This window comes from Anopheles stephensi, chromosome 3 (genome assembly GCF_013141755.1).
Source record: "Anopheles stephensi strain Indian chromosome 3, UCI_ANSTEP_V1.0, whole genome shotgun sequence".
Lineage (NCBI taxonomy): Eukaryota > Metazoa > Arthropoda > Insecta > Diptera > Culicidae > Anopheles > Anopheles stephensi.
This window is the reverse complement of record NC_050203.1, coordinates 74,652,817-74,665,489: the sequence shown is the minus strand read 5'-3', so window position 1 is coordinate 74,665,489 and position 12,673 is coordinate 74,652,817. Positions and strand designations below refer to the sequence as shown.

The window sequence follows — 12,673 nt, the reverse complement described above, 5'->3', positions numbered from 1 at the left end:
ATGTAACGCGTTTGGCCGGTATCGACATGCCGCGTTAATTGTCGGCTCTAGTCTAGGACGCTTCGCTAGCAAACGATCGTACAGCAAGTCTTTGCGCACCCTCGATGACTGGTACAATCTCTTCTATCATGACGTAATGATCGCCGGCTTCGCGCTGCGGGTTGAGAGTCGGTACGAAAAAATGTCTATTGCACATCATAGCGCCGATGCGATATTCTATGAATGGGAAACGCATTCGTGTGCATAGTTGATTTGTGTGCTGAAGTGCACCGTGGAGGGGCGGCAAGGGCAACTCTCGCACAAGGGAGTGCAATTTTCCGCTCAAGGTCTCGTGCACTTGTACGCCGGGCGTATAGCTGACGTTACGCCTGGCACAAAGTATTGGTGCACTTTGTGTGACTGATTAGTGCTAGTAGTAGAAAAGGCTGGCGGTGTTGCACTGGAGCGCCCAGCGCCTCAGTGTTGCATCGTGCGTCACGCCGTGATGACGATGGCGGGCAGTGAGGAGATCGAGCTGAAGCGTATGTCAACCCCGTTGCAAGACTTTGTCCCATCGACGATACGGTTCCGGAACGTAGTCTACCGTACGAGTGGTAAGGTTCGCGAGCAGGAGAGAGCATCATCGAATCAAGTCACGCAATGGTCAACTATTCCAGAAAAGGAAATTCTGAGCAATATCTCGGGCCGATTCCAACATGGCCGACTGGTAGCTCTGATGGGACCGTCCGGTGCGGGTAAATCTTCGCTGCTGAATGTGCTGTCCGGTGCGCAGATGTTCGGCATGATTGGATCGGTTACCATCAACGGTGAGCCGGTGGAGGAGAACGATCCACGCAGTGTGTACGTCGAGCAGGAGTGTCCACTGCTGGTGTTTCTTACCGTCCAGGAAACGATGCAGTTTGCGGTAGATATGAAGATGCCCCAGCGATCACTGCAGTCGGTGAAGGAGGCAAAAATCAACGACATACTGGAGATGGTTGGTTTGAACGAATCGCGCAACACTGTCGTGAGGAGTCTCTCGGGCGGTGAGCAGCGTCGGCTGGCGGTGGCAGTGGAGTTGATTACGAATCCCCCGATTATGCTACTGGACGAACCTACGAGCGGGCTGGACAGTGTGTCCTCTACGCAAGTGATCTCGCATCTCAAGTCACTGGCCATGAGTGGACGTACGATCGTGTGTACGATACATCAACCCGCGTCCAGCCTGTTCCAGCTGTTCGACGATGTATACTTACTCCGCCAAGGACGCTGTCTGTATACGGGTCCGGTCGAGAACATGTTGGTGAGGTTCGCACGCGTAGGACTTCGATGTCCGGAGTACTACAATCCGGCCGACTTTGCGCTGGAATCTATATCCGCCAATCAACCCGAAGCACTCCGGATGCTGTGCCAGCTTGTGGATGAGGACATGCGAGAGATCAACGCTGGTGCTCCATCGAGCCCTACGACGCTGGTCGCTCAGCTAGCTCCCGGGAAGCGGATCGCTCGTTACCAAACTGCCTGCTACTATCAGCTCTACACACTGCTCAAGCGTTCCGTGCTCTCCTCCGCCCGTGATGAGTTTTTCCTCAAAATTCGTCTCGGCATGCATCTCGCACTGGGGCTCGTGTTCGGTGCCGTACACTACGATGCCGGTTCGGAGGCGGCCAAAGTGCTCGCTAACGTTGGCTGCTTCTTTCAGCTGTTTGCGTTCGTGTACTTCACCAACGCCGTGTCGGTAGTGAACTGTAAGTACTTGGTGGTATACACCGATGTAGGGAGATGACAGATCACTTACACATCGCTAATCACTTCCAGATGCGGACGAAGTGAATGTCGCGATCAAGGAAATCGCCAACAATTGGTACAGCCGCGAGGCGTACTTCTTTGCCAAACTCATCCACGATCTTCCGCTGCAGCTGTTTTGTCCCTCGTTTCTGCTCGCGATCGTGTACTATCTGACCGGCCAGCCGATGGAGTGGATGCGGTTCGGTATGCTGCTCGGCGTGTTCGCCGTCGGTGGTGTGATCGGACAAAGTTTGGGACTGATAGGGGGGATCTGTTTTGAGGTGAAGATGCAAAATTTCTTCGTCGCTAATGCGTGCATCGTGCCGATTCTGTTTTCGGGATTTTTTGTTAATGCGGGCGATATGATCTCGATCCTGCGGCCGCTCAGTACGGTTTCGTTCTTTCGGTACCAGTTTCATGGGGCGATGCAGGCGCTCTATGGGTACGATCGGGGTACGATTCCGTGCGGGCAGGTGTACTGTTACTATAAGAAGCCGGCCACCATACTGGAGCAGTTCGATATCGATGCGTACGGGTATGGGACGAGCATTTCGAAAGCGTTGGTGCTGGTGCTGATAATGCAGCTGATTATTTACGTTGGGTTTATGGTGCGCTTGAGACGAATAAAGTGAGTCGCGGTGGTGTGTGTGTGTGTGTGTGTGTGTGTGTGTGGGGGGGGGGGGAGGTGAATAAAAATAAGCAATGGCTCTCTGTATGGAGGAAGTACGATTAAGGGTTGTTTTGTAAAGAACTGTAGCTTGTTTACTGGCCAGTGGTCGGCAAGCTGGGGCTCGTTAGCATTCGTGTGATCAGTATATAAAATGTGTTAAGTAGATTACATACTTTAGGCTATGTAGTATTGGATTCCTTTAAGATTATAACCATTTCTTGCTAAGACAAGTTATGTAAAAATTAAAATCAAGTATAAAAATTAAAAAAAAATAAAACCTTACTAATTGTAATAAGAGCAGTTTTGAGCCGAATTTCGACTATTATTGTTTAAACTTGTGAAAATTGTATTGAACTATTTAACGATAATAAAAATATTTTCTACAGAAAAATTCAAAATAAGACGAGTAAACTAACTTGGCCCTCCTTCTCACTTCTTGGCCTAACGATCTCTTAAAGGTCATGCCTGCCATTTTTGGCTCACTAGATTTAATGATACCACGTACCTGGATAATCAGTCTTCACTATGGGGGAACGGTTCGGGTGGGATTTCAACCTCGGTCCTGTCATATTAAGACCGGAACTGTTGTCTACTACCGGGCCGCCCTATTTCCACAATCACACAATCTAGGCCAAAAATTTTATTAAATTATGAAATATTAGGAAACATGTTTAGTTCTCAGAACCTTACACCTATCTAGGTCGAATAGTCTGCTTGCTACTGTAATTATAATGATCGATTTTATTGTGAAAAGAAAGAGATATGTAGAGTTTCTGAATACTCACTTACCAATGCCGGGTGAGAAATATGTTTTGCAAGATGTCGCTCTCACTCTCAGCGCTTGAAGGCACTACTTAGTACGAATACTAATAACCTGTATTAAATTATCATACGAATTGGTTTAAGTACTCTGTACCAATACACGTGTGAGATATGTGTTTGGCAAGAGCCAGTGGCTCTGCATCGCTTCTTGTTGGCACTGATCTCATCACGTCAATCATATCCCATTTACATCAAGGCTGTAGCGTTCCATGCAGGTTAAAATAAAAATGCCGTTCTCATAAATAAATGAGTACAAAAAATGATCATATACTTGATAACATATTTGGCACGTGTAATATAGGCATTAAGATCAATAAGCGAGTATCATGATAAAAAATATTAAAGTTGATATATTAAGATTTCAGTTTACCGACCACTGGATAGGACCACTGTAACTTCGCCTTCCAGCATGTGCTGCTTCAGTTTGCAACCACCATACGGTGATCACAACACAACAATAACAAACTCTCCTTTCTCCCGTTTTCTCTCGTCGGAGCTGCATCAGACCTCGGCAACCGTCCCAACCAAACCCAGCTCCAAATGAAGTGCGTGTTATGTACGTTGCACCGGACTTTCTCTTCTCGCTACGATTCGTGCCGTGTCTGTAAGGAGGACAGCATCTCGATCTTCACGCACGTACACGGGTTTTTTCGGGTCAAGTTGTACCGAAAAGTGAGAGTGTTCCAGTACACTTAAATCGAAGAAAAGTGGTTGAAAATATTCGTTTCTTTTGTTTGGTGTTCGTGCAGGCATGCCCTTCCAGCACGATTATGACCGAGGCTTAATTGAACGAGAGAACGTCGGTCCCATTCACGTTCAAGCTCCCATGCAGCTATCTTGCTCGCGGACGACGCGTCGATAAAGCGAGCGCGGCGTTTGGATTCAATCAAACGCGAACCACCAAAGCTAGCGGGCAGACAAAGTCCTCCACATTCCTACGTAAACATTCGCCGTTCACGCCGACTGCCGACCGCTTATCAGGCCGTCTAAATACGAGCCTGTACGCGTGTGTGCAAATTCAGATGTTTGGACATAGGGGCTGAGTTTTAAGTAATAGTAGTGTGGCGTGCAAGAAGCAGGCAGCACTATCAATCCGGCCAGCGTTAGGTTCGGGCGCTGCCAGCAGTTCCAGTGTATCACGCGCAGAGGTAAGAAGTAAGCCATCATCGAGCTTAACCGTGTTTAATCCAGTGCTGTTCACTGACAACGTGCTCAGAGTGCAAAATGTAGGAAGATTTGAGTGTCTTCGGTGAAGTGCTATTGTGTCTGAGCGATCGTCGAACGACGAAGAATTAAACTAGGGTGTCGTTTTAAATGGTGTGATGTGACCCCGCGGGGTGTGAAACGTAATTGATTCCTTCGTGACTACTATTCCGAGCCAGACAGACAGTCTTGCTGTGGGTGACAAGTGTGGAATCAATTGAACGCAATATCCACTCAATTCGAAACCTTCTTCACATCATCTTCCCATCCCGACGAGTGAAACCCGCCAGAACATTAAGTTTTTGACAGACAGATCTGTCGAAGTTGACCTTGATAGGAAATGCCGGTAGACTGAATCGGGAAAAGGTCCGGGATCATCATCAGAGACTCATACAGCGCACAAACACACGCGAAAAAAAAAGGCGTGCACGTACATCCCAAATGTTATCAGCGGGCGGTGGCTGTAGTAGCGATTAGCATAACCTTTCGAGTCTATTTACACAGTGCGTGCTCCGGTAAGGCCAGCTGGCTAATATTCGTCACCTCGGAGATTATGTTTAGCCTTTGGATTGGCTCCCAAACAAAAAAAAAAAACGCAGAACAAAAACAACGGAAAATAGCGTGTGATGCCATCGGGAGGATTGAAGTTCCCTTCGATCGGTCGATTTGATACACCGCTCGATAAGGGTGTGCGCGGTTTCAATGTTATCATTCTGTGGCCGATAACGAGCTAACGATGCATTGCAAGCTGTGATGTGAGCGTTTTGCAATAAATCGTGAGGGTGACCAGCAGCTTATTTTTGTTTTGTAGATGATTATGTACTTTTTTGTTGATTTTGACTTGAGAGGAATGGGATGTCACTGGAGTGGGTAGTACATGGGTTTAATTAATTATTTGGTGGATGAAAGTAGAACAATTTAGATTATCGCAAAATTGTTTCAGGGCTGTTAAGAAGAGCTCGAAGAGAAGATCGCACTTATTTTCCTATGTACTGATCATCGCAGTCAGCGATCACTAGTTACAATCTTATTAAAGAGTGTAAGACAGGTTATTATTCACAGATTTCCATACTACTTCAATAAACCTGAGGTTGCCAGCCCCTGACTTGAAGTAAACCAGCACAAGCGATTAATTTTGCACGTGTTCATGTCGCAAGAAGCGAATCTTTACTACCCCTTCGTTGATGAAAACTGGTTTTAAATGATACTTTATTACCTAACTTGAGTGTCGACCAGAGCATGGACTGCACGTCCACACTCGACTGCTATACGACCTCTTAACCTCAAAGTACGATGTAATTTGCTGACATTTTTTATCCTCTCCAAACAGTTTTTCGCAGCATGAGCTGGTGATCTGGGTGACCGCATCAGCAACAATCTCCGTCTCTCTGTCCAACATAATGGGTACCGATACAGTTATCGTGGTCGAGAGCACTAAACCGGTTGCCGCTGCTCCATCTACAACACTCGAGTTCCAGGACATTTGCTACCACGTGCGTCACAAGGATGGGCAGAACAAGCAGCTGCTGAACAGTGTGTCGGGATCGTTCCGTTCGGGCCGTCTGGCCGGGATATTGGGCCCATCCGGGGCAGGAAAGTCGACGCTTCTTAACATTCTGAGTGGGTTCAAGTAAGCATTAAGATGGCGCATTTCTCGGTGAACGAAGTACTAAGCGAATTCTTCTCTTCTTTTCAGGACGAACAATGTGACCGGGAATATACTCATCAACGGTACACCGATCGATAGGCGAAAATATCGCCGAGAAGTTTCCTACACCCCACAGGATGTGTGTCTGCTGGAAAATATTACCGTCACGGAAAGTTTGGAGTTTGCCGCCGATCTGAAACTCTCGCCGGACGTAACGATGGTACAGAAAGCCAGCATGGTAGTGGACGTGCTCAAACTGCTCGGACTCTCCAAGTGTGCCAACAATCCGGTGGCAAACATATCCGGCGGTGAAAAGAAGCGCCTCTCGATCGGGCTGGAGCTGATCTCCAACCCGAAGATCATGTTCTTCGATGAGCCAACGAGCGGGCTGGACATAATAGCGGCTATGCAGGTGGTGGCACATCTGAAGGATCTGGCTGCCAGTGGGCGTTGTGTGATCTGTGTCATCCATCAGCCAAGCTCGAGCATCATTCAAATGTTTGATGATTTGTTTGTCCTGTCCGAAGGGCATTGCCTGTACCGAGGGCCTCTCAACAACTTGGTGGATACGTTTAAGGGATGTGGATTCGAGTGTCCGAACTACTACAACCGTGCCGACTTTGCGCTGGAAATAGCGAGTCTCAAACATGAAGGTAGCTTGCTACAGTTAAGGGAACGTGCCAAGCAGCAGGAGATCAGCGCTGTGGACGAGAAAAAGATGCCGAATGAAGCGGTTAACTGCGATGAGAAGGATTCAATGCTAAAACCAGCAGTGGATGGAGATTCGTTGAATAGTTCGGCCGATAGCTCGACGCCTTCAACCGATCGTCAGTATCCAACCTCAGAATGGGGCCAATTTGTGACCCTTACTCGGCGTACAATGTTGTGCACGTTTCGTGATCTTCAGCTGACGAAGATGCGACTGCTGGCACACCTGTTTGTTGGATTGCTGATCGCAGTTGTATTCTACAATGTGGGCAACGATGGTTCGAAGGTGCTCAGTAACGCGTCGTGCCTGTTCTTCTTCCTCATCTTCGTGTTCTTTGCCAACTCGATGCCTTTGGTGATGACGTGTGAGTAGTGTGAGCTTTTCTGATTGAGATTCTCGGAAGTAATACGTTTCTTTATCTAATGTCACAGTTCCACTGGAAACATCGGTATTCGTGCGGGAAAGAATGAACAACTGGTACTCACTTAAGGCCTATTACTTCTCAAAGTTGGTAGCAGACTTTCCATTTCTGGTAAGGAAGTACCCCTGGAACTCCCTTTCTTTAGTAGTGATCTTAATGCGGATTCTTATCTCTCCACAGATTCTAGGGCCCTCGGTGTTCTTGGCCGGTGCGTACTACTTAACCTCCCAGCCGATGGAACTCGATCGCATCGTAATGCTGTGGAGCATTTGCATCTTCACGAGCTGGATCGCCCAAATGACGGGACTGCTGGCGGGCAGCGTACTACCGCTAGAGCTGAGCGTCTTCTGCGTACCCTGCTCCGTCATACCGATGCTTATCTTCTGCGGGTTTTTCGTGCGCTTTCGCGAAATGTTTGACTTTCTTATTCCGTTCACGTACATCGCCTACTTCCGGTACAGCTTCGAGGGAGCGATGCAAGCGATCTACGGCTTTGATAGGGCTAATCTACCCTGCGCGGGGGATTTCTGTTACTTCAGCAAGGTGCCGAAATTTTTGGAAAGCTTCGACATGCTGGAGAACACATTCGTGATGGACGTTTGTGGATTGCTAGGGTGGGTGTTTGTGCTGCACGTGGCACTGTACGCGAGTCTTGCCTGGAGATTGAAGAGAACGCGCTGAAACAGATCTTCATCGCTGGATGAAGCTGAAAGGTGGTTGTTTTTATTTACGTGATTAGATTGCATTTAACAAAACAATTGAGGAACAATTATACATTAAGAAGAAAAAAGAGGTTTTATCTCTCGCATAAGAAGCACATATGTATACGGTTAAGCAGCAGAACGCTCTGTCTGCGTACTATTACAATAAATGGGATTCAATCTACACTCGCTCGCATGTGAACCGACACGTGATCGAGGGGAGGCACGCATAACAATCGAGTCAGTAATCGAGGCTTATTGCATAACAATCGAGTCAGTAATGCTGTTTTTAAATTATTCCTACCTTCACACTACACACTGCATCCCCACCGTTGAGAATGCGCTGCAAAAGGTGCATGTAAATTTGTTTACCAACAGCAAGTGCATGCATGGCGACCGCGATAATCCTCGTCTCGTGGTGAAACGTTCCTTTACTCTAGGGTGATGCTGCTGCTGCTGCTGCTGCTGAGCTGTGGACTCGTGGTACGATGGCAGAGCTAAGCGCGAGGAACTCTCATCTCATCTTCATTCCAACCACTCCAAACACGGTAGTTGACATTCCACCTCCCTCTGGTAAGCTCCTAACATAAATCTTTCCACCATCTTTGCCGATCCGAGCTCACCAAACAAATTGACTTTCTCGACAACCTCTCAAAAGAGAATAAAAAAAAAAAAAACAAGAAACACATCTTTATTCAAACACAAGACAACCGAGCCGAGCGATAAGTGATCATTGCGCCGGTTGAATGACTCACTCCCCGATCGTATCGACAGCGTGGACTCGCATGCGTTTTGTTTAAATTTTTCGTTGATGAATTCTTAAATAATCTCCATCGCTACTACTTAGCGAGAACGCACGCTCTGGTGTGGTGGAAAAAAATAGAAATAACCAGCGAGAGAATCGGTGGATACCGAGCGCCAGGCGGACTCCCGGCGAATGGGACTCACCCGTGATGTGATTCTTGGTGTGGATGGCTGGGCAAACCGTGGGGTTGGAAAATCTTTCACATCTCCACAGTGTCCACCAATGCGCACCCCCAATGTATTGTACCAAGCAATGCGGGTGTGTGTGTGAGTTTGTGGCCACATGTGTACGGGTGCCCCGCTTGTGTGCATGAAAATGGAGACCGTAGAGAAAAGAGCGCGCGCGCGCCCGCGTGTGTATTTTGAATGCCTTTCGGGTTGGAGTTCTCTCCTCGGGTCCGAAACCTTTACAAGCTGATGCCGAAAGTCGCGCACAGGAACGCATTTATGCTCAGTCAGCCAAGTCGCTCCGCGCTGTTCGCTCGCGCTCGATCGCACGGTTGGTCCGCGCACGTTCGATCGATATCCGCGTTGGGGTTGCGGTGGTAGGGAGTTTAACGGGGTGGTCCGATCCGAGCCAGAAGTAAGTGGAACCTCGTTGTTGTCTGGAATTTTTGGTTGTCGATTTGGTGAGCGAATATATTAAGCGAAGGTATATTCAAAAGTTCTAGACGGTCTTGATCACCATTCAACGGTGATCAGAAAAAACCTGATCTTCATATTTCAAAAAGCGACAACTCTGTGATCTTTAGGAACGTGCTCATGTGGAGATGTGGGTGTGTGTGTGCGTGCGTGAGAATGGGTGCGCACATTGACCTCTTCGACCCCGCCTTCGGGGAGGATCGACGAGTCTAAATTGATCTTTGTTAACTGGAGAACTGTAGTCTACCCGGTTGACATTTAGACGTCAGCGTGCAACTCCCCGTTGTGGACAGCGGCAATTATCGATTAGTTTGATAGTTTCGTTCTCCAAATTGGATGCAAATGAAGGTGGAGAAACGCGAGAATGGCGTGAGCTGCATACAACATCACCCACGGCCGGAAGTCCATGTCGGTTGTGTTCTGTGCTGGAGCGTGTGGTTTGCAGAAATGCCAGATGGTGCTAGATTCAAGTTCACCTCGCCACGATCGTGACGTCATGCCGGTGATTTAATAAGCTCCATTAAAAGTCCTCCATACTCCGCGCGGTACACAAAGAGCTGGAACAACGAGAGTAGTCGAGAGAGTGTAGAAATTCCGATGAGAGTAGTGGAGAGTAAACGCGTTGAAGATCAGGTGAATTTTTGACAGATCGCGCAGTGTGACGTCCCACGGTGTAGTGGTGTTGGTACCATCGGATCACGCACGATGTTTACAAACATTGCCGGTACACATTAAAAAAGTGCTATGTTTACGCGAGCTCTTCACCTCTATGGAGACTGGTTTGGATGGTAGAGCAGCACGCTACTTTCAGCGTTGCGCTATATGTTTACTACAAACAATTCCGAAGGTGGGAGTTTAAAGGTTTCATTACTCACTTTTTTCTCTCTCCCTCCCTCTTTACTAGACGCCTTAAACCATGAGCTTGGACGAAACGGTGGAAGTGGTGATACCGCTGGTGAAAACCATAACCAACCTGACCTTTCGGAACCTGTCGTACAGTGTGAACCAGCAGCACCTGCTCCGGAACATCTCCGGCACCCTGAAGTCTGGCCGACTGACAGCAATTCTTGGACCATCCGGTGCCGGTAAATCGACACTGCTCAACATTCTCAGTGGTTTTAAGTATGGACTGAAAGGTGACAGCACTGTGTCTTGACGGTTCTAATCGACACCTATCATTACAGAACGCAAGGAGTTAGTGGAAAAATACTCATCAACAATGAGACGGTCGATTGCCAAAAGTATCGCCAACTAGTCGCGTACACCGAACAGGACGTACCCTTGCTGCAGAATCTCACCGTGCGCGAAACGCTTCACTATGTGGCCGATCTTCGCCTGTCGAAGAACGTTTCCTACATCCACAAGACAAAGATCGTGAACGATATTGTAGCGCTGCTAGGGCTTCAGAAGTGTTCCCACAGTCAAACGAGAACACTGTCCGGAGGTGAACGGAAGCGGCTTTCCATAGGGTTGGAGCTGGTGTCGAACCCGAAGATTATGTTCTTCGATGAACCGACCAGCGGGCTGGATAGTGTGGCCTCGTATCAGGTGATCTCGTACATGAGGGATCTTGCCCGGCAGGGTCGCTGTGTGGCCACCGTTGTACATCAACCCAGCTCGGAGCTGCTGGAACTGTTCGACGATGTGTATGTGGTGGTGGACGGCAGGTGTATGTATCAGGGATCGCTGGACGAGCTAATACCCACGCTGGAGGAGGTTGGTTTCAGCTGTCCGGCTTACTACAATCGAGCCGATTTTGGTGCGTATTGGAGAGGTTGGCGATGATTTGAAATGCTAATAAGTGTGAGCGTCTTATTGCAGTGCTGAAAATTGCGTCCCAGCGAACCGATGATATGGACAGTGTGGAGAAGCTGATAGCGAGGGCAGATACGGCCATCAATGGATACTTGGAGAATGGTAATTAAGTGGACCTGTGCTATCTATAACTGGGGATGACTTAGATTATGCCTATCCGTTGTGCATTTCAGATACAACAAGTATAGAGGAATGTGCCAATCTGCTGACGTCGAGTAATGCCCCGTCCCAGTATCCTATCGCCTGGTGGCGACAGTTTGTGGTGCTAGTTCGCCGGACAACCCTATGCACGATCCGGAACATCACCCTAACCCGGTTCCGTCTGCTAGGCCATCTACTGTTCGGGCTCACGATCGGGAGCGTGTTCTACAACGTGGGCGATGACGGTGCCAAAGTGTTATCCAACGTGTCCTGCCTCATACTATTCCTCATGTTCATCGTGTTCGCCAACGCGATGACGGTGGTGCTGACGTGTAAGGGAATCTCGTCCAGCCGAGTGGCATGCCGTTCGTATGCTAATTGCTAATCACTATCATTGCTCGCTCTGCTGATTACAGTCCCGCTCGAGATGGCCGTTTTTGTGCGCGAGCACAAGAGCAATTACTATCCAGTGTCCGCGTACTACTGCTCCAAGCTGGTGGCTGACTTTCCGCTAATGTTGGCCGGTGTAAGCTGTTTCCAGCTGATCGTCTACTACCTCACCGGTCAACCGAACGAAACCGAACGGGTGCTGCTGTTCTGGACCATCTGCGTACTGTTCGGATGGTTAGCACAGATGTACGGCATGGTGGCGGGCAGCGTGTTCCCGCTCGACGTGAGCCCATTCGTCGTGCCGGCCTCAATCATCCCGGCGGTCATGTTTTCCGGGTTCTTCATACGCTACAATGAGCTGCTGGCCGTGTTTCGGCCGCTCACGTACGTGAGCTACTTTCGGTACGGGTTTGAAGGGTTGGCCCAGGCCACGTACGGCCTTAACCGAACGCAACTGGGCTGTAGCGAGATGTTCTGCTACTATCGCAAAACGAGCAAAGTGATGGAGATGCTGCAGATGGAGCAGGACCGTTACTGGTACGATGTGGTGGGCCTGGCGGTGTGGATAGCCGTCCTTCACATTCTGCTGTACGTCAGTCTGCAGGTGAGGCTGCGGCGAAACCGGTGAAAGGACTTTTTCTGCTGAGCCGGTACAATCACCTCACATTACCTTGAGCAAGGGCGGGTTCAACACGCACGCTGACATTGAATATTTCAAGGATTGGTGCAAAAGAAAAAAAAGTCAAACCCCGTAAACGGAATGTTGGATTTTTGCTTATTAACCCACGTGTAGCTTTGCGATATAGAAGTCAGCTTCGACGGAAGACAAAAAGCAATGAAAAACCCCAGTAATTGTAGCGATATGAAATAGACACGTCGTTAAACACTACTTATAGTTTGTGTTTTATTTTTTCGCTCCTGCAAGTTAGATGTAGCGTAT

General features: G+C 48.5%; 3 protein-coding genes across 9 annotated transcripts; all 3 read left to right on the top strand.

Moving 5' to 3' along the window:
* Positions 1 to 335: 335 nt before the first annotated feature.
* Positions 336 to 2,835, top strand: LOC118510746 (ATP-binding cassette sub-family G member 1-like). Of its 2 annotated transcripts, XM_036052982.1 has the most exons (4): positions 336 to 593; positions 657 to 1,727; positions 1,798 to 2,400; positions 2,465 to 2,835. In XM_036052982.1, exons 1-3 carry the CDS (start codon positions 485 to 487, stop codon positions 2,397 to 2,399), a joined length of 1,782 nt encoding a protein of 593 aa, XP_035908875.1. In that variant the 5' UTR covers positions 336 to 484; the 3' UTR covers position 2,400; positions 2,465 to 2,835. The 2 variants fall into 2 exon arrangements, with proteins under 2 accessions (XP_035908875.1, XP_035908874.1); XM_036052981.1 differs by having other exon boundaries at positions 337 to 593; positions 1,798 to 2,835.
* Positions 2,836 to 3,680: 845 nt separating this feature from the next.
* Positions 3,681 to 8,177, top strand: LOC118510743 (ATP-binding cassette sub-family G member 4-like). 3 transcript variants are annotated; one of them, XM_036052975.1, is made up of 6 exons: positions 3,681 to 3,931; positions 4,009 to 4,407; positions 5,793 to 6,092; positions 6,159 to 7,183; positions 7,251 to 7,351; positions 7,421 to 8,177. In XM_036052975.1, the coding sequence occupies exons 3-6, from the start codon at positions 5,863 to 5,865 to the stop codon at positions 7,919 to 7,921; spliced, it is 1,857 nt and encodes a 618-aa protein (XP_035908868.1). In that variant the 5' UTR covers positions 3,681 to 3,931; positions 4,009 to 4,407; positions 5,793 to 5,862; the 3' UTR covers positions 7,922 to 8,177. The 3 variants fall into 3 exon arrangements, with proteins under 3 accessions (XP_035908868.1, XP_035908867.1, XP_035908869.1); XM_036052974.1 differs by having other exon boundaries at positions 3,727 to 4,407; XM_036052976.1 differs by lacking the exons at positions 3,681 to 3,931; positions 4,009 to 4,407 and adding an exon at positions 4,433 to 4,605 and having other exon boundaries at positions 7,421 to 8,132.
* A 1,003-nt stretch (positions 8,178 to 9,180) lies between these two features.
* LOC118510748 (ATP-binding cassette sub-family G member 1-like) lies at positions 9,181 to 12,622 on the top strand. Of its 4 annotated transcripts, none has more exons than XM_036052983.1 (6): positions 9,181 to 9,328; positions 10,292 to 10,509; positions 10,572 to 11,146; positions 11,209 to 11,304; positions 11,376 to 11,675; positions 11,760 to 12,622. In XM_036052983.1, exons 2-6 carry the CDS (start codon positions 10,304 to 10,306, stop codon positions 12,359 to 12,361), a joined length of 1,779 nt encoding a protein of 592 aa, XP_035908876.1. In that variant the 5' UTR covers positions 9,181 to 9,328; positions 10,292 to 10,303; the 3' UTR covers positions 12,362 to 12,622. The 4 variants fall into 4 exon arrangements, with proteins under 4 accessions (XP_035908876.1, XP_035908878.1, XP_035908880.1 ...); XM_036052985.1 differs by having other exon boundaries at positions 9,191 to 9,374; XM_036052987.1 differs by lacking the exon at positions 9,181 to 9,328 and adding an exon at positions 10,002 to 10,020.
* Positions 12,623 to 12,673: the final 51 nt, after the last annotated feature.